General features: G+C 47.2%; 1 protein-coding gene across 1 annotated transcript in view; it reads left to right on the forward strand.

Moving 5' to 3' along the window:
• Nucleotides 1-22,412, forward strand: part of ADCY3 (adenylate cyclase 3) — a 102,108-nt gene extending 79,696 nt beyond the window's left edge. The window contains exons 9-21 of the mRNA XM_081188438.1: nucleotides 2,664-2,783; nucleotides 5,013-5,155; nucleotides 7,533-7,694; nucleotides 8,891-8,978; nucleotides 10,131-10,247; nucleotides 13,083-13,345; nucleotides 15,355-15,436; nucleotides 15,877-16,035; nucleotides 17,063-17,209; nucleotides 18,489-18,608; nucleotides 19,588-19,714; nucleotides 20,418-20,542; nucleotides 21,287-22,412. Of these exons, the coding sequence (XP_081044564.1) occupies nucleotides 2,664-2,783; nucleotides 5,013-5,155; nucleotides 7,533-7,694; nucleotides 8,891-8,978; nucleotides 10,131-10,247; nucleotides 13,083-13,345; nucleotides 15,355-15,436; nucleotides 15,877-16,035; nucleotides 17,063-17,209; nucleotides 18,489-18,608; nucleotides 19,588-19,714; nucleotides 20,418-20,542; nucleotides 21,287-21,469 (1,836 nt within the window). The 3' untranslated portion in view covers nucleotides 21,470-22,412. The remainder of the gene's footprint in view (nucleotides 1-2,663; nucleotides 2,784-5,012; nucleotides 5,156-7,532; nucleotides 7,695-8,890; nucleotides 8,979-10,130; nucleotides 10,248-13,082; nucleotides 13,346-15,354; nucleotides 15,437-15,876; nucleotides 16,036-17,062; nucleotides 17,210-18,488; nucleotides 18,609-19,587; nucleotides 19,715-20,417; nucleotides 20,543-21,286) is intronic.
• The last annotated feature ends 2,230 nt before the right edge of the window (nucleotides 22,413-24,642 follow it).

Consider the following 24,642-nt stretch of genomic DNA (forward strand, 5'->3'; position numbering starts at 1 on the left):
CTTGGGTTCGAATTCTGCTTGCTGGTTTCAGACAGGCACCTGGTTAGCCACTGTGAGAACAGAATGCTTTTGGGGGGAAAAATCATTTAAAAGCACCACTGGGACATGAAATTTATTACGGTCAGAGACCAGCCTGAGAAACACAAATGGAACTACAATCCCAAAAGCAAAACAAACATTTAAAACAACACACAGCAATGGATTTTAGGTGTAAAAGTGTGATAGGCATATAAACACACAAAAACTTTAAAATAGACTACTGTAGAGGAATGACCCAAAGTTGCCCGTCAATCTGGGTTTGGGAATTTTCTTAACAAGCTAGATTGAATCAGGGGGTGGTCTGTGCCTACAGATCTGTGCGGAGAATCTGGCGACAATCCTGGTCGTCTTGTGGTCTTTGCCTAAGAGGAGAAGATCGAATTTTTGCTTTACTGGGAGGTCAGCAAGCCTCACCAGCAGGGGGTCAATGGTTTCTTTACGTGCCTCATCCTAAAAGGGACATCTAAAAAATATGTGTTCAGGGCTTCCTATCTCCCCCAAAGGACAGGCGCAAATTCTCTGGAAGCACCACTGTGTTTATTTGAAAGGTTTATACCATGGGTAGGCAAACTAAGGCCCGGCTGGGGGCTGGATCCAGCCCAATTGTCTTCTAAATCTGGCCTGCAGACGGTCTGGGAATCAGGGTGTTTTTACATGAGTAGAATGTTTCCTTTTATTTAAAATGCATCTCTGGGTTATTTGTGGGGCCTGCCTGGTGTTTTTAAATGAGTAGAGTGTGTGCTTTTATTTAAAATGCATCTCTGGGTTATTTGTGTCGGAAATCAAGCCTATATCGGGAGTAACTGGCAACACTCCCAGGCACCCGGCTTGGTCTCCTGTTGACCTCCCTGTCTGCATTCCCAGCAAGATCCAGGCTAGGTCGCGATAGGCGATTCTTCTCAGCGTGAGAAGAACACCCCCCTCCCTCCTGCTCTCCCGACAGGGAAAAGGAGATACAGTGGTGCCTCGCAAGACGAAATCAATTCGTTCCGCAAGTTTTTTCTTCTTGCGAGTTTTTCGTCTTGCGAAGCACGGTTTCCCATAGGAATGCACTGAAAATCAATTAATGCATTCCTATGGAAACCGCTTGCCAGGCTGGCGGTGCGGAGAAGGGCTTTTCTCCCCACCGCAAGCCTTCAGGACAGGTACGGGAACAGAGGGGAAGGGGCGCAGCGCTTCTCCTCTGTTCCCGGGGCTTGCGGTGGGAGGAGGGTTTTTCCTCCCCACCGCCAACATTCAGAACAGCATTCTGAATGTTGGCGGTGGGAAGGAAAACCCTCCTCCCACCGCAAGTCTTCAGGACAGCCATCCGAAGGCTGGCATGGGGAGAAGGGCTTTCCGCCCCACCGCCAGCCTTCGGAGCAGCCTTCCGAAGGCTGGTGCGGGGAGAAGGGCTTTCCGCCCCACCGCCAGCCTTCGGAGCAGCCTTCCGAAGGCTGGCGCGGGGAGAAGGGCTTTCCGCCCCACCGCCAGCCTTCGGAGGAGGTCCGAGGACAGTGGGGAAGAAGCGCTGCGCTTCCCCGCTGTCCCGGAGATTTCCCTATGGGCTTTCGTCTTGCGAAGGAAGCCCATAGGGAAATTCGTTTTGCGAAGCGCCTCCAAAACGGAAAACCCTTTCGTCTAGCGGGTTTTCCGTCTTGCAAGGCGTTCGTCTTGCGGGGCACCACTGTAGACAGAAATGTTTTTACATGCTTTTATTTCTGTCTTTGAAGCATAACAGAAAACATGACTGCTCTCTTCAAGCTCCAGCAGTCGAGAGACAACAGCTTCTTGTACTTCCTGTACAAGAGCAAGAGGAAGAGCTCATATTACACTCTGAGCTAATTCCGGTGCATTGCCCTGTGAATTGACTGTCCCTCTGTTTCCCACGGAACAGTCCCAACATTCCATCATGTTTTGTTTTCAAGCTACCAGTTTGCGGCTGCATTGCTTATATATCGTAACAATTTGTGGGGCATAGGAATTTGTTCATTCCCCCCCCCCAAAAAAATATCTGAGGGACAGTGGACCGGCCCCCTGCTGAAAAAGTTTGCTGGCCCCTGGTTTATACCCTGACTTTCCTAAATATAGTAAGGTCCAAGGCAGCTACTGACATTGTGATTAAAATGATTAAATTAAATCAAAATGTTAAGCCAGCCTTGGGCAACCTGGTGCTCTCCGGATATTTTGGACTAAGGTTCAGAAAAGGGCAGCCAGAATGATGGATGGAGCCACTCCTGTACGAGAATAATATTGCAGCATTCGGGACTTTTCAGTTCAGAGAGATCAGAAGCGAAAGGGGATGCGATGGAAGTTTAAAAACAGGAAGCATCCCTCTGAAAAGCCCCCATATGCGATTCAAAATAAAACTTTAGAATACAATTTCATTATAAACAAATGAAATTGGGTGGGAGTGGGAGGAGACAGGCAGACTCTTCCGTAGCCCCACGGAACGTCCTTCCCCGACTTGACCCGCCCCGTGGTGGCTGGCCCCACCCCCACGGGCTCCTGGCCCCACCCCTGGGCACAGAGCACATGCGCCGCCACCAGGCGCCCAACCAGCTCGCTCCGCCGCTGGCCTCAGGATCTCCTCTCTATTCCCTGCCTTGGACCTCCTTTGCCCATGTCCTTGTTTCCCTCTGCAGAAGCTGTCCGTCTCTTCCTCGCACGGCGAGTCGCCGCAGCTGATCAACACCAAGGAGTGCAACGGGAGCATCAACACCACTTGCACGACCCCTGATGAGGCAGAGGAGTCAGACACCAGGGTATGATGGGGCTGGGGAAGGCCGAGAAAGAGCCACAGGGCCAGAACACACCACTCAAATGCTTTCCCCAAGGAAAGCACATGGAAATTGAGAATTATTATTTTTTTGAATTTGCATTTTATTTATTTGTTAACATTCTTATATTACATCGGTAAATGTCATATTACATTACAGGACTTACTATAATATAATTTCCAACATGTATACAAAAATTATATACAAATTTTATATACAGTGGCACCTCGGGTTAAGTACTTAATTCGTTCCGGAGGTCCGTTCTTAACCTGAAACTGTTCTTAACCTGAAGCACCACTTTAGCTAATGGGGCCTCCTGCTGCCACCGCGCCACTGGAGCCCGATTTCTGTTCTTATCCTGAAGCAAAGTTCTTAACCTGAAGCACTATTTCTGGCTTAGTGGAGTGTGTAACCTGAAGCGTATGTAACCTGAAGTGTATGTAACCCGAGGTACCACTGTACCTAGAAAGAAAATGAAGCAAAAAAAGAAAAACAATCCCTCCCCCATAACCATACTAGACTTCCTGTCTATCCCGTTGTATATTCCTTTTTTTACAAATGAATGTACTCTTATTATTGTATATTTCTTTACATTTTATCTAATACATTCCTATATCAGTATGTGCTCTTAGTCTTATTTCTCAACTCATTCTCACTCCGTCAATCAATTGCTAGCATAGATAGTGAACCTTTACTGTATTTTTGAACATACATTTTAGATCTATCCCACTTTTCCATAAATTTTTGTTTTGAATTGCCTCTCAGGGTATTGAGAAAATTTGCGCACCTGGGCATATCTAACCAACTGTAAAATGTAAAAACACAAGTTGTCTGTTTGTTCGAAGCATGTTTCCCTCTCCCTTCAGCTGAGAGAGGTTCCCAGACTGGCTTACAAAGATCAATAATGACTATCATAAAAATAATGGAGCCACAGAGCCGTAAAAAAGATGACAAAACGCAATGGGAGCCTCAAAGATCTGCACACCAGCCACTGAATATGCTGGAATATCTGGGGATTTATTTGTTTTTTTAAAGCCTTTGATAGTTGAGGACCCTGCAGGCATCTTTGGGGAGAAAAGCATCCCAAAGGGGTGTCAAAGCGTTGTGAGATTTCACCAGGAACTGACCATGTGTTCTCACACCTATATTGTTTCCAGTCTTGAGGGCTAGAAACTTGGCTTTGTTTTAAGTGAAACTTGGGATGTTGAACTCTGTGTGCAGTACCAATGACAAAGATCCTGAGCTGAAGCAAAAATAGAGAAACTTTGGGATGGATTTACAGGAGGAAAGGCTTCTCTTGATTTTCGTTCACTTGCTTGCATCCTGCCTTCAGTCTAGGATGGCTTAATCAACACTCACCCTCCCTGCTCCCCTGTTGAAGGAAAATGCATTTTTAGAACTCCTTGGCCAAGAGCTGTCTCTGCACACACACACACACACACACACACACACACACACACACACACACACCACTTCCTGGCCCCTGGTGTGAGATTTCACATTTGCATTCCCTTTTAAAAACAGGAAATTTATGTGCTGTCTTTCCTGCAAGGAGCTACTGTATTTTTCGCTCTATAGGGCGCACCGGACCATAGGGTGCACCTAGTTTTTAGGGGGGGGGGGTTAAAGAAAAAAAAATCACCCCCCCAGCCCCAAAGAGCAAAGAAGCCAAGACAGCAAGCGGGATCCATCCTCTTTAGCCGGGCTTCCTCTTTAGCCGGGCGCAACCTCTCCAGCTGGGATCCCGCTCGCTGTCTTGGCTTCTTTGCTCTTTGGGGCTGGGGGGGGACCTCACCTTCGCTCCCGGAGATTGCTGGGTTGGGGGCAGGGGAAGCCCGAGCTTCCCCCAACCCCAGCCCCCAGAACAGGCAGCTATCCGCAAGCCTTCTGAGCCCAGCAGGAACTCCCGCTGCGCTCCGAAGGCTTGCGGATAGCTGCCTGAAGCCTGGAGAGCAAGAGGGGTTGGTGCGCACCCACCCCTCTCGCTCTCCAAGCTTCAGCGAAAGCCTGCATTCATTTCCCCTTCATTTTTGGAGGGGAAAAAGTGCGTCCTATAGAGTGAAAAATACGGTACGTTCACCCAGCCTAATTTCACCTGGCCTAAATTCACCCAGCGGTCTTTGTGGGCTGAGTGGGAGTTTGAAGCCCCGGACCCCCAGGCCCCAGCCTGGCACCCTAACCACTGCGGCAAACTGCCTCTTCCCTTCTGCTCAGGTGGTGAACCCCTCCTTCCCCAACCCGCGGCGGCGCCTGCGCTTGCGTGACCTGGCCGAGAGGGTGGTGGACGCCTCCGAGAATGAACAGGAGCTCAACAAGCTGCTCAACGAGGCCTTGTTGGAGAGGGAGTCGGTGCAGGCGTAAGTCTCTCCTCACCACACCTTGGAGTGTGTCTGGTGTGGTTGTGGGTTGGAGGGAGTTGTGGTCAGAAGCAGCTGGAGGGAACTGGGTTAGTGCCCATATACGGAAGTCCTTGGCTATTTTCTGTTAGGGTTTTTAGATCTTTAGACCTGCCACCTTTCTTCCAACATGGAACCCACGGTGGTTCTTCAGCGGTCTTCCACCCAGGCTTAGCATCGGCAAGGCGATGCAGTTGTGCAGCTGTAAGCACTAACTTGCTTAATAGACATGCCAACAATCCTACTGTTCAGGATTGGAGAGCTCTGAAGCGCATAGCCCGATATTTGAAGGGGACTTTGCACTACAGGCTGAGGTTCACAAGCCAGAAGACTGGAGGTCTTGAAATCTTTGCAGATGCTAGTTTTGGAAGTGACACCATGGATGGTACAAGCACTTCTGGAGTGTGCTACATGTACAACCACTGCCTGTTTGACTGGTTGTGCAAAAAGCAGATGACAGTAAGCCTAAGTTCCTGTGAAGCAGAACTCAATGCCCTGTCATTTTCACTCATGGATTGTGAATCGTTGATGCAACTGTTTCAGGACATCAAGGTTTCTGTGAAATGTCCTATACAGGTGTATCAAGACAATAGATCCTGTTTGGCTTTTCTGAACTCAGAGAGTTGCAAGCAAAGAACCAAGTACTTGCAGATTAAGTTACATCATGCAAGAGAGTGTATTCAGAAAGGACTCATTCAGGTTTCCTACGTGCCAGGAAATGAAATTCCTGCTGATCTGTTGTCTAAGGTTGTTAACAGAGAACAACTTAAGGTTTATGTACAGAGGTTGCAATTGGTACTACAGGTACTACAGGTTACATGGAAAGGGGGAGGATGTTAGGTTATAGTTCCGTTCCACCTTAAAAGGCTCAGGCATGATTGTTGTGTATCACATGCCTGTTTACTTCCAGCACTGTCTGCTGGGAACTTCCGTTTTGTATATAGCTTTTGTTTCTGGCTGTTTTCCTGGACACGGAGGCAAGCAGTCATGTTTTCCTTTGTTCTGAACTATGTTGAATAAAGCTGTAAATATGCTCTCCTGTCAGCATCTTTTGTTATGGAGACTCTGCTGGAAGGGTGTGCACGGGTCGTGGAATGTCTCTGAGGCTCGTGTCGCTAATTGACTGATGCTGTTCCACGGGAGACCGGGGATCGTCCAGAGACGACTGGGGGCCTGCCTGATGCCTCCATCTCCCTGGCAGTATCCCAACAGTGTGTCCTCAGACCACGTCCCGGGAGCAAATACCTGATTTACCATTTTGGAAAATGGAAACCTGAGGTTCTCAGGAAGCAGGGCACCAGAAAGAAGCCTGGAGGCCAGACCAGTGTCCCACCTGGTCCAGCATCCTGTGGCCAACTGGATTCTCCCAAGAGAAACCCGCAACCAAGATCTCAAAGCAAGAGGCCTCTCTCCTCCTATGGTTCCAGCAACCAGCAGGTGGAAGCATTGCTTCCTCCAGCAGTGGATTCCCAGGGCTTCCCAAAACTCGGCTCTGCAGCTCTTGTTGGACTACAACTCCCATCATCCCCGACCACTGGTCTTGCTAGCTAGGGATGATGGGAGTTGTAGTCCAACAACAGATGGAGACCCAAGTTTGGGAAACGATGGGGTGTCGAGCATAGCCATCAGGGTTAGCAGCCTTTGAAAGCCTTGTTCTTCATTTGGAAGGCTCAGATAGGAGACAGTGAAAAAATGCCTTAGATAACCTGGTTGGCTGGCATCCGTCCGTCTTGGGAGACCAGGGGAGAGTGCACCTCGGTGGGTGAAGAAGACCACTTCCAGTCAGAGTATGTAGCACTGATCTAGATGGGCCATGGTGTGATTTTGCATGAGGCAGCTGTACAGTGGACCCGAGGACTCATCTCCTGCCCAAGGGCATACAGGTCAAACTTGAAAAATTAGAATATCATGGAAAAGTACATTTATTTCAGTAATTCAACATAAAAGGTGAAACTAATATATGAGATAGACTCATGACATTGAGATTGCTAATTTGGGGTTTTCATCAGCTGTATGCCATAATCATCACAATTATAACAAATAAAGGCTTGACATATCTCGCTTTGCATGTCATGAGTCTATCACATATAGTAGCTTCACCTTTTAAGTTGAAATAAATGAAGTTTTCCAAGATATTCTAATTTTTCAAGTTTCACCTGTAGAAGGATGGTCCATCTAGGGCAGAATCCTGCTCTGACAATGGCCGGCCGCATGCCTGTGGGAAGCCTATAAGCAACAGCACTCACCTGTCAGATTTCTAGCAGTGGAGCTGGGACGTAGCTGTCCTGCAGACCTTCTAGGAATCCCAAGTTCTCCGCACGTCTCTTGTTTCTGGCAGGATGAAGGGCAGATCCACCTATCGACTCTCCATGCGCTTCATCGACCCCGAGATGGAGACCCGGTACTCCGTGGAAAAGGAGAAGCAGAGCGGGGCGGCCTTCAGCTGTTCTTGCGTCGTCCTCTTCTTCACCGCCCTCGTGGAGATCTTCATTGATCCACGGTGAGTGCAGCTTGGTCAAAAATGACATGCATGTCAAAGCTAGAGGGTCAACCATTGCATGTTCCTTTTTGGTGCTTCTAGACTGTCAGTGTTTTGCAGGAAGGATTCGAGTGCATGCCATAGGTTTGCATGATCATTGTAAACTATTTCTCTCTCTGTGTGTGTGTGTGTGTGTGTGTGTATACACACAAAATAAAATGATAACAAAAATAAGAAAGTGGATCAATGCACCCTGTTGCTCTAGTGTAACAAATTCACCAACACACACACACACACACACACACACACACCTTTAGGAATGTGGGATGAACAATGGGAAGCCCTATAAACACCCCCAAGCAAATCAGGATGGATGTTTAATATAAGGAGGCTGCATTTTAATGTTTTAATGTTGTATTTTAATATTGTTATTTAAGTTGTATTTCGATCAATTGTTTTATATTGGGTATTAGCCGCCCTGAGCCTGGTCTTGCCTGGGGAGGGGGCGGGGTATAAATAAAATTTATTATTATTATTATTATTATTATTATTATTATTATTATTATTATTATTAAATATATTCAAACATTCAAGATTAAAAAACATTGGGTAAGCTTTGTGTAGAGATGTGAAGAGCTGGAAAAAAACACCCTGGAAATATGGGGGGACATTTTCTCTCATTTCCCCCCTTTTTTCAGAATCAAGGAAGGTGAGGGACTCAGAAAAAAATGGGGGGAGAATGGGATTTCCTCCGCTGCAATTTTTCTGTCCCTGCCCCCCGCACCAGGTTTCACATCACCAGTTTTGTGCAAGAAAGCTGGGATGAATGCTGAAAAAAGCAGACTCTCTAGAGACCCCCTTAACCCTGGAAATCTCAGGGGCAGCCCTGGGAGCAGCCTGAAACCGACGGAACATCTGCTAGAGGCTGATGGGAAGGTCTGCTCTTTCCACCCACGTTCCATCTTAAGACAATGAGTGACCGTAGGTGGTTTTCTCCAGATGACTCTCTCTGCACAGCATTCAAAGTTCATGGGGAGGTCACATGATACTGGCTGCTTATTGACCCTGTGGCTAACCACTGCACCACACTGCCTCTCATTATGTGCTTTTAGATTTATTTATTTTCCTGCCGAGAATTCTGCTTCCTCGCAAGTCTCTGTAGAGCAATGGATCCTTGACTTCCATTTTGCTTTTCTCTTTTTCTTCCTGCCTTGCAGGCTGATGACAAATTATGTGACGTTCGTTGTCGGGGAGGTTTTGCTGCTCATCCTTACCCTCTGCTCTCTGGCTGCCATCTTTCCCAGGGTAAGGGCCTCTCCCCACAAGGCCTCTCCCCTCTCAACACACACACACACACACACACACACACACACACACACACACACACTATGAATGTGCAGTCATTGCTCAAATGCATCCATCAAATGTATATTGTGCCCTTTCTTGCAATGGAGCTCAGGGTGGACTTGTGGGGAAATAAGACTCCTGCGCCCCAAGCAAATCCTTCTGCACTGGGGCTCCATGCTTCCCCAGGACTCAGCCTGGGGGAAATGTGCTTCCATTGTGTTGTATCCGAATAAGCGCTGAGTAATGTGTCCCATGAGCACTATCAACTCCTCTATCCTCTTGCACACATGTTCATGCTTTAGTTATCTCCCGCTTGGACTACTGCAACACTCTCTACATGGGGCTACCTTTGAAGGTGACCTGGAAACTTCAACTAATCCAGAATGCGGCAGCTAGACTGGTGACTGGGAGCGGCTGCCAAGACCATATAACACCGGTCTTGAAAGACCTACATTGGCTCCCAGTACCTTTCCAAGCACAATTCAAAGTGTTGGTGCTGACCTTTAAAGCCCTAAACGGCCTCGGTCCTGTATACCTGAAGGAGCATCTCCACCCCCATCGTTCAGCCCGGATACTGAGGTCCAGCACCGAGGTCCTTCTGGCAGTTCCCTCCCTGCGAGAAGTGAAGTTACGGGGAACCAGGCAGAGAGCCTTCTTGGTGGTGGTGCCCGCCCTGTGAAATGCCCTCCCATCAGATGTCAAGGAAATAAGCAACTATCTGACTTTTAAAAGACATCTGAAGGCAGCCCTGTTTAGGGAAGTTTTTAATGTTTGATGTTTTATTGTGTTTTGAATATTCTGTTGGGAGCCACCCAGAGTGGCTGGGGAAACCTGGCCTGATGGGCAGGGTATAAATAATAAACTATTATTATTATTATTATTATTACTATTACTATTATTATTATTATTATTATTATTATTATTATTATTATTTCTAGGGGTGCTTCCGGCCCTCTGGAACATATTTTGGGAAGGTGTGGTATGCCCCCAGGTTGTGGGGGGGGGAGGGGTACCAGGGGTGATCTAGCCCAACCCCTGTGGGGCATGGCCCTGGGTCCGAGAAAGGGCTTCTCCTCCAGCTCTACTTCGAATGCCTTCCTCTCCCTACAGGTTTTCCCTAAGAAGCTTGTGGCTTTTTCCACGTGGATCGACAGAACGAGGTGGGCTAGGAACACCTGGGCCATGTCTGCCATTTTCATCCTCACCATGGCGAACATCGTAGACATGGTAAGCAAGTCTCGCGGAAGAGCTCTGCCCGCCTGCCCTCTCCTTGCTCCCGCGTCCAAAGCACAGTGAAAAGAGTCGTTCTGGGATGTGCGAATGTCTCGCATATCACTGAAGGCAAGCCAGTGTGGTTGTTTCCAAAATACGGCATTATACTAAAAGCTTTGTGTCCTGGGGTGGCAGCCACACTCCTACCGGCAGCTTTCTGACTGCAGTTGGACAAAAGTACAGTCATACGTCGGGGTACAGATGCTTCAGATTGCCATTTTTTGGGTTAAGGACCTGCCGAAACCCGGAAGTACCGGAACAGGTTACTTCCGGGTTTCAAGGGTCGCGCATACGCAGAAGACCAAATCGCAACCCACGCGTGCACAGACGTGCCGCTGCGGGTTGCAAATGCTGCGGATTGTGAACGTGCATCCTGCACGGGTCACGTTCGCAACCCGAACGTCCACTGTAATGGGCATCTGTGCTACAAGGACAGCTGTCCCCATCTGGATGACTCCCAGGTGATTTGGACCACAGTCCTTGGTCCCACAAAACATCTGGAGGACACTGGGTTGCCTTTTCGTGGGAAAAGGAAATGCATGGTTTTGAGACACTTGGTTTCAAAAGAAATATTGCTTAACAGACAGTGGAGAAGATGCATGTGAATGTCTTAAATAGCTTTTTTAAACGTAACCGGCCGATGGAAAATTGGAAGTCCATTTGCGTTTCCTTTATTTCTTCTCTTCTCTTCTGGGTGGAACTCTGTGCCACCTCGACTCTAGCCCTGAACACACAGAGGGTCCATTGGGGAGGGAGTCCTCATGGGCCCAAAGTCTCCCCATCACCGCCCTCCCCTCCCCTCTTTTTCCTGACATCCCTGTGAACTCTCCCGCTTCTGGTTTGCAGAGCAGTGCGGTGCAGATCATTAAGGGAAATTAGCAGAAGGCCAGCTGCGGCCGGTTTATTTTTAGAACCTGTTAATAATTGGCCAGACCTTGAACCCTTCCCGGCTGACGCGGCTGATACGGAGGCGCTGCCATTTACACGCTGGGAGACCTTGAGGAGCTTTAAGAAGGCCTTTGGGCGCTGTGGGGTGGATTGATGGGGAGGGAGAGAGCTCTGATCTCTCTTTGCAAAAAAAGAAAGAAAGAAAGAAAGAAAGAAAGAAAGAAAGAAAGAAAGAGGAAAACACACACAAGTGTTGCAGGAATTTATGTACAGGTTGGGGGGGGGGGTTGCCCCTCCAGCAGATATCATTCACATTCAGCCCACTACCAAAATCAGCACAATCACGTTTGTGACTTCTGTGATTTGTCCCCACAAAACACTTCATCACAGTTTCTTCCTATCTATTCTAAGGGCCTCTGCTGCACAATACCAAATGTAAGAATTCACTGATAAATGTATCTATGTACTGGCTCACTGGGAAAACTTCAGAAATTCCTATAGACCTGTGAGCTCAGCTCCTCAGCAGCCCCTCTGCCTGAGGGATAATCCCTGGCATCCTGAGACCTGAGTGCCAGACAGGTAGCCATTCCAGAAATAACAAACCCAGATGAAGACAAAAGGGTGTGATGAACTTGGTTGGGAAACAGGGAAATGTAAATATCTCTTTTATTATACTTGATTTAAATGTTGTGACTGAGAGAAAACCATCATTTCCCCCCCTCAGCCCTCAGAATGACAGTGTTGTGACTCTTTTTCATCCTCTGGTGGCTAGGCATCTTAAAACAAATCTCCCTGAGAAATCTGTTTCCAATGGGTGGGTTTGTGCAAATTCAGCAGGAACTGGTTATTTATAAGGATTATAGCACTAAGGAAAGAGATGGGTGAATGGGTAGATTTGAGCGAATTCCGTTTTTTAAGAAAGCAAGAAGAGATGGAAGAATCATGTAGTTCTCCTAAAAGCAAGCTACTCAACCCACAAGTTTCCCAGCAGGAAGAATGAAAGTGATAATTTCTACAAATTTACTGAGATCCATTGTTCTCTCTGAGATGAATGCTTTCCTTTGCCGGAGACTGGGCAGGTGAGGAAGTTCAGTGGCTGAAACGGAACAAGCACCAGTTTCTGTTGTGTCTGATGAAGATGGTTTTATTTTGGCAAGCTTTGGGGAACTGATTTCTTTTGATAGATAGGTTTTAATTCAATAGGTAGTTTAATTACTTCTAAACAATGACCTTCTGTAAGTTTTTAGCTATGTGTGTTTTATCTGTGTTGGTTTGAAAACATTGTAAGCTGCCTCAAGTCCCAGTTCTGGAGGAAATAAATAAATAAATAACAGCAGCAACAACAACAACTCAACTGCCGTAGGGCGGGGTGATAAATTGCTATATCACTCAAAACCAGTTTGAAGTCCATATTGTGATACAGTATTGGTTTCATGTTTTTTTGACCTGGCAATATATTGTGAATCATGCTTTGTGTGTGTGTGTTGCACAAATCACAATGTGGTAAAAACCATGAAGCCAGCCCATGCCTCTATATAGCTCCGTCCCTATTTTAGACATCGTGATATACCAATATATTGCAATGTTTAGCTGGCGATATATCACAATGTCGAAAACCAGCTCCATCCTTACATCAGACATTGCAATATACTGGCATATCACGATGTTTAGCTGGTGATAAATTGTGATGTTGAAAACCAGCTCCATCCTTATTTCAGACATCACGATATACCAGTATATCGCAATGTTCAACTGGCGATACATTGTGATGTTGAAAACAAGCTCCATCCTTATTCCAGACATCACGATATACCAATATATCGTGATATTTAGCTGGTGTTATATCGTGATGTTGAAAACCAGATACCACCCAACCCTAATCTGCTGTTTCTGCCTCTGCAGCTCAGCTGCCAGCAGTATTACAAAGACACCTTTTACAACAGCACGATGCAAGCACTGCTGGACGGGGGCTGCGTGGAGAACCCCAAGTACTACAGCTACATCACCGTATTGGCGCTCATCGCGACCATCATGCTGGTGCAAGTCAGCCACATGGTCAAGCTCACCCTGATGCTCATGATTACCGGTTCGGTGGGAGTGGTCAACATTGTGGCCTGGGAGCACATCTTTGACAAATACGATGAGGAACGATTCCAAGAGAGCAGGTAAGCCCCCCCGGGGTCAGGGGTGTTGGCATCTCGGGGTCGAAAGGCCAGCTGGCTCAGTCCCAGCTGAAACGTCTCCCTCTCAGCCTTGCCGCTGCGAAGATTCATCAACCTCTGCTCCGATGTACATCAGCGACTCAAGCTTGCAGACTTGAGCACACTTGACTCAGCAGTGTATACTGCGCGACAGAAGAGGCATGAGGCTGTAGATACATACTAAAACTACGCATTTATTTTATAAATGTTTCCTATTTTATAAACATGTTTCCTTGTCCTTTATAAATCAGGACAAGGAAACATGTTGTCTCTCCTTGCCATCTTCTCAGAGAGCATAAAAACAACAGCTGTACAGAGTGGATGTTCCGCTTACGCCAGCAATCTGTGCTGGAATGTAAACAGACAGGTGACATGCAACAATCCCATGTCTGCAGCAAAAGGTGGAATGGAATCCCAACATTGGGGAGCGATGTGGGGTGATGCACCTACGGTGGTGGCGGGGAGGCAGGAATGGAAGATCTCACTATGTGGAAGAGCACAGTTCTTAATAAAACAACCAACCAACTCACCCACACCACTAAGATCTTCCTGTGTTCTGTGACTTAAGCCTGCAGGTTGGCATGGTTCATAATGGAGAAAGTGCTGCAAAGCTATTATTTGCAAAAATGAAAATCGTAGCGTGTTCTTAAACCACTATGAATATGATCCTTTTACATGGGTTTGTATGTATAATGGTATTTTAGGCACTGTGACTTGCAGTTATTTTTGTTGATCACAGTTTAGTGATTATTTATTGTAGTTGTTAAGAGTGAATTCCAGTTCAATTACTATTTGCTGATGTTTTGAGAGTTAATTTTATTGGGTACTGTTATATTCTACTAGATTATTGACTATTACTTTATTTGGTATAAGTCATTCCATTTTAAAGTTAGGTTTCATTATGACATTTTGTATTGGATCAGATTGTTACAAGATGTGTGTTCTTTGTGGTATATTGTATATTTTGTTGCTGCCACCTTGTGTATAGCAATATGGGACACTCTGTGGTCTAAACCACTGAGCCTCTTGGGCTTGCCAATCAGAAGGCCGGCGGTTCAAATCCCCTTGACGGGGTGAGCTCCCGTTGCTCTGTCCCAGCTCCTGCCAACCTAGCAGTTCAAAAGCATGTCAAAGTGCAAGTAGATAAATAGGTACCTCTCTGGCGGGAAGGTAAACGGGATTTCCGTGCACTCTGGTTTCCGTCACAGTGTTCTGTTGTGCCAGAAGCAGTTCAGTCATGCTGGCCACACAACCCAGAAAGCTGTCGGTGGACAAACGCTGGCTCCCTCGGCCTGAAAGTGAGATGAGCATCGCAACCCCATAGTCACCTTGGACTAGATTTAATGTCCAGTGGTCTTTTAGCTTACCTTAGAAAGATGGTGTACAAATTAAAAGTGAAATGAAATATTTCTAAATCCTACATAAATCCATCTGTGTAGAAAACTAGCACATCAAGGGGAAAGGGACTAATCTAGTCTTCTCCCAAAGAGTGGCTTTCTCCATGCAGGGATATTGTTTGGTTTATACCGGGGGTGGCCAGCTTCCAAGAAACTGCGATCCACTCACAGAAGTAAAAACTGGCAGTGATCTACCCCCATTTTTTAGGGGTTCAGGTCAAAGTTGATGAGCTTTTTGAGGGGAGGGGGAAAGCCCAGTTTTAGGGGGTTCGGGAGGCATAAGTTTCTTAGCTTTGGGAGGGGGGGCGCAACGTTTTTACATTATATTGAGGTCAAAGAGAAACAGCAACTCACCAAAGGATCGCTGGGGGGGAAACAGCCTCGGTTCTCCAACAATGGAGGCTGGAAGGGAGCCAGTGATCGACTGTGATCGACCAAAACCTCGCAGGGATCAAACACTAGATCGCGATCAACCCGTTGGACACCCCAGGTTTATACCATAGTGATTTGGTTTTGCTGGAGGTGCAAATCAGCCTTCCACTGTGTGGCCATGACTAATTTTGCTCTGCTCTGCAGGTCCTCGCTGATTCCGTCCAAATATTCAATGACAGCCATGATCTTAGTGATGATGCTCAGCTTCTACTATTTCTCGCGCCATGTGAGTAGCCTGCCGGTCTCTCTCATTCCCAGAATCTGAAGGTCCATGACAGCAGCAACAGAACATAAGCAATGATGTCCCCTTGGGATGTGTATAGAGTCCAGATGTTCCTGGACTCCAACTCCCATCAGCCTCAGCAGCATGGCCAAAGGATTGGGAATGCTGGGAGTTGTATTCCAACAACAACTGGCAAGATAACCTTGCTACTCTCATATGCAAACTACTTCTCCATGTTCATTCATGTCCTTCCAGAGCATGAAAGCCTCACAGGCTGGCCCAGAAACTAGCATATTTTCCAAATGCAAAAGTACCCGACACAAGCGTAGCTTTGGATCATCTAACTATAGTGGCAGATTGTCCTTATTAAGGTATCTTAAGGCGCAACCGAGATGGGACACGCCACGTTTATCTGAGGCCTTCCTGGGATGACTCTTTGGCAGGTGGAGAAGCTGGCCAGGACTTTATTCCTGTGGAAGATAGACGTTCACGACCAGAAGGAGCGGGTCTATGAGATGAGGCGCTGGAACGAGGCCTTGGTCACCAACATGCTGCCAGACCACGTCGCTCGACACTTCCTTGGCTCCAAGAAGCGGGACGAGGTGAGCATCAGAAGGCGAGCGGCTTGAAGGATCAGGCTGGGAGAGGGTAGTTAAGGCTGTCTCTGTGCCAGAGACCAGGGAGAGCTTTCACCAGCCACAGCGGATGGTTTTGGGCTAGATAGATAAATGCTGCGGCATTTGGAGCTTCCTGTGTTCATAGGTTGATTTAAGATTCCAAAAAAACATCTGGCTGTTTGCTGCCCTCGGCCCCATCCAGCTGTGATCTTCAGCTATTAAAGCAGCGTTTCCCAAACTTGGGTCTCCAGCTGTTTTTGGACTACAACTCCCATCATCCTTAACTGGCAATACCAGTGATGAGGGATGATGGGTATTGTAGTCCAAAAACAGCTAGACCTAGGTTTGGGAAACACTGTATTACCAACCTACGGGACCGCCTCTCCTGGTATGTCCCATGGAGGACCTTACGGGCCACAGGGAGGTTAGGCTGGCCTCAACCAGAGCCAGGGCTTTTTCGGCTGTGGCCCCAATCTGGTGGAACGCTCTGTCACAAGAGACTAGGGCCCTACGGGACTTGACATCTTCCTGCAGGGCCTGCAAGACAGAGCTGTTCCACCAGGCCTTTGGCCAAGGCACAGTCTGACCCCCTCCTTTGGTAATCCTCACAGAACTCTAGCCCAATGGTTGCTATTAATTTAATTTGATTTTGAATTGATTTTAGAATGCTGTGTTGCTTTTACTGTTGTTAGCCACTCTGAGCCCAGCTTCAGCTGGGGAGGGCGGGATATAAATAAAATTTTATTATTATTATTTATTAAAGAAACTATTACAGATCTCATTCGTCCTTATCCCTGCCAAAAACCTCAGCACCCAATGAGTTGATTTGCAGATTTCACCACTGGTCAGATCTGTGTCCTCCAGGAGCTCATACAGATTTTAAGCAGGACTTCCAAAGTGTAGGGTATTCTCAGTGTCTGCTATATCCACTAATGGTAACACCCAAATTGGCTGCGAGATCCTGGACTGTTTCTGCTTCCTTCCTCTCCTCCTTCCTCTCCCTCCTGTTCAGGAGCTATACAGCCAGTCTTACGACGAGATTGGCGTCATGTTTGCGTCACTCCCCAACTTCGCTGACTTCTACACGGAGGAGAGCATCAACAATGGCGGGATCGAGTGCCTGCGCTTTCTCAACGAGATCATCTCGGATTTTGACGCGGTGAGTGGTCCCTGAGCAGCAGCCAAGGCAGCTGGTTGGCCAGTTTGCTGGAAGGGAGTCCAGAAAGGGAGGAAAATGTATGATGTGGTCTTGAATGTCTTAGTTTGTGTTTTCCTTTATGGCATTCCTGCTAAGGAACTTTACAATTCCAAATAAAAAAACCAGTAAGTATATAACTCTTCAGTTCTATGGTTCTGTAAGGTACAAAAGCTAATGCAGCAAACCAGCAGAATTTCCTCGGGCTGATGATCCATCATGGAACCACAGAATTGTAGAGTTGGAAGGGGACCCCCCAAAGGTCATCCAGACCAACCCCCTGCAATGCTGGAATCTAAGCTAAAGTGTCCGTGACAAATGGCCGTACAACCGCTGCTTAGAAACCTCCAAGGAGGGAGAGCCCACTGCCTTCTGAGGGAGTCTGTCTCCCCATCGAAAAGCTTTTCCTGTCAGAAAGTTCTTCCTTATATTATTATTATTAATAATAATCAAATTTATATAATGCCCTTCATCCGTAGATCTTAGGGCAGTTCGCAACATAGACTATTAAAAAAAACACAAAATACAGTGGTACCTCGGTTCTCGAACATCTCCATTGACGAACGTTTCGGAACCCGAATGCCGAAAACCCGGAGGTAAATGCTTCTGTTTTTGAACGTGCCTCGGAAGTCGAACGGCTTCTACTGCGTGTTTTTCAATTTTCTCAATTGAATATGTTGACAGCCCTTTGCGCCAAGGTTTTCGAACATTTCGGACCTTCTAGAATGGATTACGTTTGAGAACCGAGGTACCACTGTACATAATTGAACAAAAATAAACCAATAACCGCCCCGCCCCCCATTGCTTAGTCAGAATCTCTTTTCTTGCCATTTGAATCCGTTGGTTCAAGTCCCGCCCCTCTGGAGCAGCAGAAAACAAACTGGCTCCCTCTTCCATGGGAGAACCCTTCAGGTATTTGAAGGTGGCTCTCATAACACCTCTTGGTCTTCTCTTCCCAACTTCCTCCACTGTTTCTCATGAGGCCTGGGTCCCAGACCCTTTGCGCATGCACCTGGTGCATTATGTGCTTGCTGGAGTGGGGCGGGGTGTTATTTGCTTGGTGGGGAGTATGTGTATCTGCCCCTCCATCAAGGGAAGGGGGTCATTAGCCAAGAAGCGCAGACCGGCCCTAGAGTGCCATTGTTCCCAACCAACACCACGGCAACTGCTAACTGGTTTGCTGATCCCTATAGTAATCACGATTTTTGGGGGGTGTGTGCTTTTTGTCCCTTGATTCCCACAGCTCCTCGATGACCCTCAGTTCCGCTGCATCACCAAGATCAAAACCATTGGCAGCACCTACATGGCAGCTTCTGGAGTGACCCCCGACGTCAACACCAATGGCTACAACAATGCTGTTAAGGTAAACGGAAGGGAAGCGGAAAGTTTGCGCAGCTATGGGGAGGAAGTGAATAGAGAAGCTTATTCCAAGAGCTGATGAGGGTTGCGGCCTAAAATATCCAGAAGGCACCATATTAGCAAAGGTTACAATAACCAGGGGACGCAGGTGGTGCTGTGGTCTAAACCACTGAGCCTCTTGGGCTTGCTGATCAGAAGGTGGGCAGTTTGAATCCCCGCGACGGGGTGAGCTCCTGTTGCTCTGTCCCAGCTCCTGCTTACCTAGCAGTTTGAAAGCACGCCAGTGCAAGTAGATAAATAGGTACCACTGTGGCGGGAAGGTAAATGGTGTTTCCGTGCGCTCTGGTCTCTGTCAGAGTGCTCTGTTGCACCAGAAGCGGTTTAGTCCTGTTGGCTGCATGACCCGGAAAACTGTCTGTGGACAAATACCGTCTCCCACAGCCTGAAAGAGAGACGAGTGCTGCAACCCCATAGTCGCCTTGGACTGGACTTAACTATCCCAGGGGTCCTTTACCTTTAGCTTTTTACAATAACCAGGGGAACTCCTGAGTCCGGCCCACTAGGTTTGTGTAAGAAGCACTGCAGCATGTCAAATCCTTCTGTAGAGCCTGACCATTGCTCCTCTATTTCGAGTGACAGAGCTCTGAGAAGGAACCGGGAAATGTTAGATATGGGAGCTTATGGAAGAGAGAGGAGTCACGGGTTCTGCTCATTCAATGCTTGAAAAAGACTTTTTGCATCCATTTCAGAATTAACAAATGGGCTTCAGTTAATGTGCAGAATATTAGGAATAAAGAAAGCATTAGTGTTCAATAAATAAAATTTGGCTGTATTCATTCCCTTTGGAGATGTGCAAAGTAACTCACTGTGTTAACAAGAATAGAGGATCTATTGCTCAGGAGGCTCGTGAAGTACTTTGGAGTGGAGTTGTGCCTCCCTGGGGGACCTAATCCTGTCTGCTTTTCTTCCTTTGCTCGGCTCAGAAGGAAGATCTTTCGGAAAAGGAGCGCTGGCAGCACTTGGCAGATCTTGCTGACTTCGCCCTGGCCATGAAGGAGACACTGATGAACATCAACTATCAGTCCTTCAATAACTTCATGCTGAGAATAGGCAAGTGGAAGATTTCGGCAGAGCCTAAAGAAGGCGGATAGACGTTTTTCTCAGCGGTATCAGGCACAGAGTCCTTCACAGACATTGGCTGACAGGAGAACCGGGACAAACAATAACGCTGAATAGGTTTACGGGTTAATCGGGCTCAGGTGGTTTTAAAGAGAGATTGAGCAGATTCATGGTCCATCAGTGGCCCTAAGCCTCAATACCAAAATAGAGCCTTTCAGGCAGTATACTTTGACATGTTGCTGGCAGAGGAAGCGTGGGAGTTGTCATCTGGGAATTGGATATGGGCTTCCCTGAGGTATCTTGGTTTGATTTGGCAAGGGGTTTCTTGCGTTCTCCAGCCGCCTCTTAGTTTGGCCCTGCACACTGGGGCAAAGACTTTTAGAAGTACGCACTTATAACTTGAACAGAGAGCCAGTGTGTAACTTGAACAGAGAGCCAGTGTGTTGTAGTGGCTAGAGGGTTGGACTAGAACTTGAGAGAGCAGGGTTCAAATCCCCACTTGGCCGTGAAGCTCACTGGGTGACAGTGGGGGCCAGTCTAGCCTGCCTCTCAGGGTTGTTGTGGGGATTAAATGAGGGGGTGGGGAGAACCATGCACACCACCTTGAGCTCCCAGGAGACGAACTTGTGGGGTATAGAAGCAATAAATAAATAATAAACATTTTTTCTCTCTCTCTCTTGCATGGCTTTGGCAGGCATGAATAAAGGGGCAGTGCTTGCGGGGGTCATTGGTGCCCGCAAACCTCACTATGATATTTGGGGGAACACGGTGAACGTGGCCAGCCGAATGGAGTCCACAGGCGTCATGGGGAACATTCAGGTGAGGAGGGTCATGAAGGGTTGCGGTGGTGGGAATGAGAGTGACTCACACAAAACTTCCAAGGAAGCCCTAGGTTCTCCAAAATATTAGTTGAAAAGCCACACCTTGTTAGCGCATTTAGAGGAGAGAGGAAGAGCCAGCCATACGTTTCATTTTGCACAAACCACCCTTTCCATCTAACCTGCTGTCACAGCTCCCAGGAGCCTCAGAGCAGTGCAGGGTCAAAACAGCCCAGCAACCCTGAGTTCAAGGGGTTATCGAAGTCTATGCCTGTATTTATCTCTCTACCCTCTTCCCGTCTTTAGGAGCATAATTGGGAAAGCACGGCTTGGGTTTCCTTGCGCACTTTTAATTGTGTGTTTTGTGGATTGTGTGATCAAATCACATGGCATTTCCAGATCTCACATTGCCCTTTGCATGGGATTGCCCTCCAGGAGATGTTTTCTCTTTCTGGCTGCTGTTGGTGGTGGCAACAACTAAGCCCAAGCAACCCAGCTCCCCTCCAGAACGTGCCACTTCCTGCCCATTCTCATTCTGTCAATCTGAAGTCTCGTCGATACAAGACAGGATGGGGTGAAGCAGCCAACCTGCTGCCCTGCAGATGTTTCGGGCGCCTCTTGCCATACGTCATTGGCTCGACCGATGCAGCTTGGAGTCCCCTCGACATCAGATTGTGGGAGGGAGCTTTGCAAGGTTGGTCCCGCCAGATGGTTGCACCCATACCTTCTCCCTCCTCTTTTCCAGGTGGTGGAGGAAACCCACTTCATTCTGAAGGAGTACGGGTTCCGCTTTGTGCGCCGAGGGCACATCTTCGTCAAGGGCAAAGGAGACCTCTTGACCTACTTCATGAAAGGCCGCGAGAAACAAGGATCCTTCGTCAACGGCTCTTGCGTGACTTTGCCTCACCAGGTGGTTGACAGCTCATGATACCTCTTGGGCCTCGCATGCGTCCGCTGCGGAAAAGGGTGGGTGCCTCTTGCGCTGCCCAAGGAGGCGCAGTTCTCGGCACCTTCTACTCTGGACTGATATACACACCACTAACACCATTAGATTTACAGGAAACCACCCCCTCCCTTTGCCTGTTCCTTTCTTCTTGGAGGGTTATTATTTGTAAAGGGGCTCCCTCTGACAGCAGTGCCTGCCTTTGCCTCGTGACGTCGACTGCAGAGGAGTAAGGAGGGGTCGGTGGGAGGAATTCCTGTCTCTTGCACAAACACACGGGCTCTTGCACATTTGGTTCTGGAAGCGGGAGTAGAATTTCCACTGCAGCATCGCTTGAGTAGGGTCAACCTTGGCTACGTTACCTTTTTCTAGTCCAAGAAAGGGGCAGGGGATGTGGTCTTAATTTTCCACGTGCCTGGCCTCTGCATAGAGCTTTTTGCTGAAACAAATGCCAACTCAGGGGTGGGTATTATGGCAAGCAGGCTGGGAGAGAAAGCCAAATGAGATTCGTGGTTGGGTTGTTCGTTCTTACCTTTGGAGCTCACCTTTTGCCACAAAACCACTGTAGGTAAGTAGGAGAAAAGGGTGGGTGGGAGAGAGAGCAAGTGCAATCTATTTCTTTTGAGACTAAGATGTCCTATTTCAGATATATTATATATATAAATATATATATATATATATATATAAAAGATACAGATTAACTTTATATTTTTAATTGCGTCTTAATTCTGAGAGTGAGGTGGCTCTTTCAAGCCACAACTTGCATCTTTTTTCTGCCCTCACCTCTGCTGATGCTGTAAAAGAGAGAGATTTATATAGCCTGGTCCAAGACTGTTTTTACACCTTCATCCGATTGTTAAGTTGAAATACAACCTGTAATTATTTCTCTGGTTTCTCAAATAGAATCAGTTTGGTTTTAAAGTTACAAGGTGTCTTGTTTCGTCTTTGTTGGGGGTGGGGTGGGAGCGAAAATGCTCAGTTTCCTTGCGCAGAGTCCAAAGAGATGCCATTATACCACAAGCAGACAAGTGGACAGTGTGGAGTTTGGTAGGATGATGGCTGAACTGGCTCAGGAGTGGTGGATATTTGAGAATACCAGCTTTCATTTAAAGAACAGGTTCCCACGTCTCAAAATGAAGCCTAAGAGTGACAGTATGTTATTTTTTTAAAAGCAAACCATTATGATAAGCAGGAGCAAGCAGCTGGTGTGGGTGGCAGTGTTAGAGAGCGGCCCTCCTGACACTATCCTTGCAGTGTTGAGCTCAGGAGCCTGATGGGGAAATGTTTTCTTCCACAATTAGTGGAAGGTCTCAGGCAGTGAGCATATGCAGTACATTGCTTGCTTATTCCTCCTGTTGCAGAAGTTAGAAAGTGCAGCCATTTGAATGCAGAATCTCCTTATCCAGGTAATAGAGGCCAGTGGTGAGGGAGCCCTTGCTTCCAGATGGGATCCTGCAGACTCAGTAATGGCAGACGTCTGACGGCGATAAAGACACAAGCTCCTGAAACTGAGAGAAATGCCTCTGCCTGCTGCTGAAGACATACAGAGGTGCTTATCCTATTCCTAAATAGCCCTCCTAGATCAAGCCAGTGGCCTATCTTGTTCAGGATCCCGTTGTCTCAAAAGCACAACAGCCTCACTCTTCCCATTTGTGATTCCCAGCAACTGGCGTTCAGAGGCAGACGGCATTATGCCCAAGTGAGTGCGCTTGCTTGAAGCATCTGCTCAGCTTCTGTTAGTTATGAAATCACCTTTGTAGATCAGGCTTACTATTACATGGCTTGAGTCCTGTTAAGGGTGCTCTTGTGGAAGAATCCATGTCCCAAAGTTTTTTAAGTCTGTGGTGTCCTCCACGCCACGTCCAAGATGTTCCTTGGGAGTTGGACGGGCTCTGTACAGAAGGAAGCTACTGGCACAGGTCCAGCCAGCCAAGTCTCCACAGCACATGCCATGCTCTGATGTCTCACCTCTGAACATATCAGAGGGGCATTAATAAGGTGATAGATACAGGTAGGTAGCTGTGTTGGTCTGCCGTAGTCGAAACAAAATAAAAATATTCCTTCCAGTTGCACTTTAGAGGCCAACTAAGTTTGTCATTGGTATGAGCTTTCAGTGTATCTGAAGAAGTGTGCATGCACACGAAAGCTCATACCAATGACAAACATAGTTGGTCTCTAAGGTGCTACTGGAAGGAATTTTTTTTAATAAGGTGATGCGTGGAATCAGAGGGCTAGGAACCCTGAGCTGGCCCTTTGCTGCCCCAACATTTTGCTCAATGTCACCTGCCCTACCCTTCCTCCCACCGCTGTCAGGTCCACCAGTGCTAACCTTTGCTAAAAAACACACCCATGGCCTGATTGGAATTCAAGCTGCCACCAGCCAACTGCTACTTATTAAAGAGCCTGCTGAAACAACCACTAGCACTAACAAGTTAATTTTAAAATAAAAAAATTCCTTCCAGTAGCACCTTAAAGACCAACTAAGTTAGTTCTTGGTATGAGCTTTCGTGTGCATGCACACTTCTTCAGATACACAGTTGATGGACTTCCATTTCATACGGCTCAATGTGGTGCCTTCCATGGTTCCAGTAGTAGATAGGTAGCCGTGTTGGTCTGCCATAGTCAAAATAAAAAAATTCCTTCCAGTAGCACCTTAAAGACCAACTAAGTTAGTTCTTGGTATGAGTGTGTATCTGAAGAAGTGTGCATGCACACGAAAGCTCATACCAAGAACTAACTTAGTTGGTCTTTAAGGTGCTACTGGAAGGAATTTTTTTATTTTGACTATGGCAGACCAACACGGCTACCTATCTACTACTGGAACCATGGAAGTTAATTTTATTTAACCAACTTATTTCTAGCAAATGTATTAGTGCCGGTATATGAAACAGAATACCAAGCTAGTTAACTCTGGGATGTGACACGACTTTAAGAGTAGAATAATAACAAAAAGCCAACGAGCATGCAGAAATGGGAAGATTGAGACACAGTCTTAGGGAAGCTGCTCAAGTGAGTGATGTTTGTCCAGCTTCAAGATGAGATTGCATGAAATTGCTTATTTGAGTTCAGTTACAGGCCCAAAACAGCCTTGGTTTCCCTGATGGCAAAACTAATGGAGACTGGATGCTTAACAGGAGGGAGAAAAAGACAGCAAAATA

Source organism: Podarcis bocagei (assembly GCF_964188305.1).
Source record: "Podarcis bocagei genome assembly, chromosome: 3".
Taxonomy (NCBI): domain Eukaryota; kingdom Metazoa; phylum Chordata; class Lepidosauria; order Squamata; family Lacertidae; genus Podarcis; species Podarcis bocagei.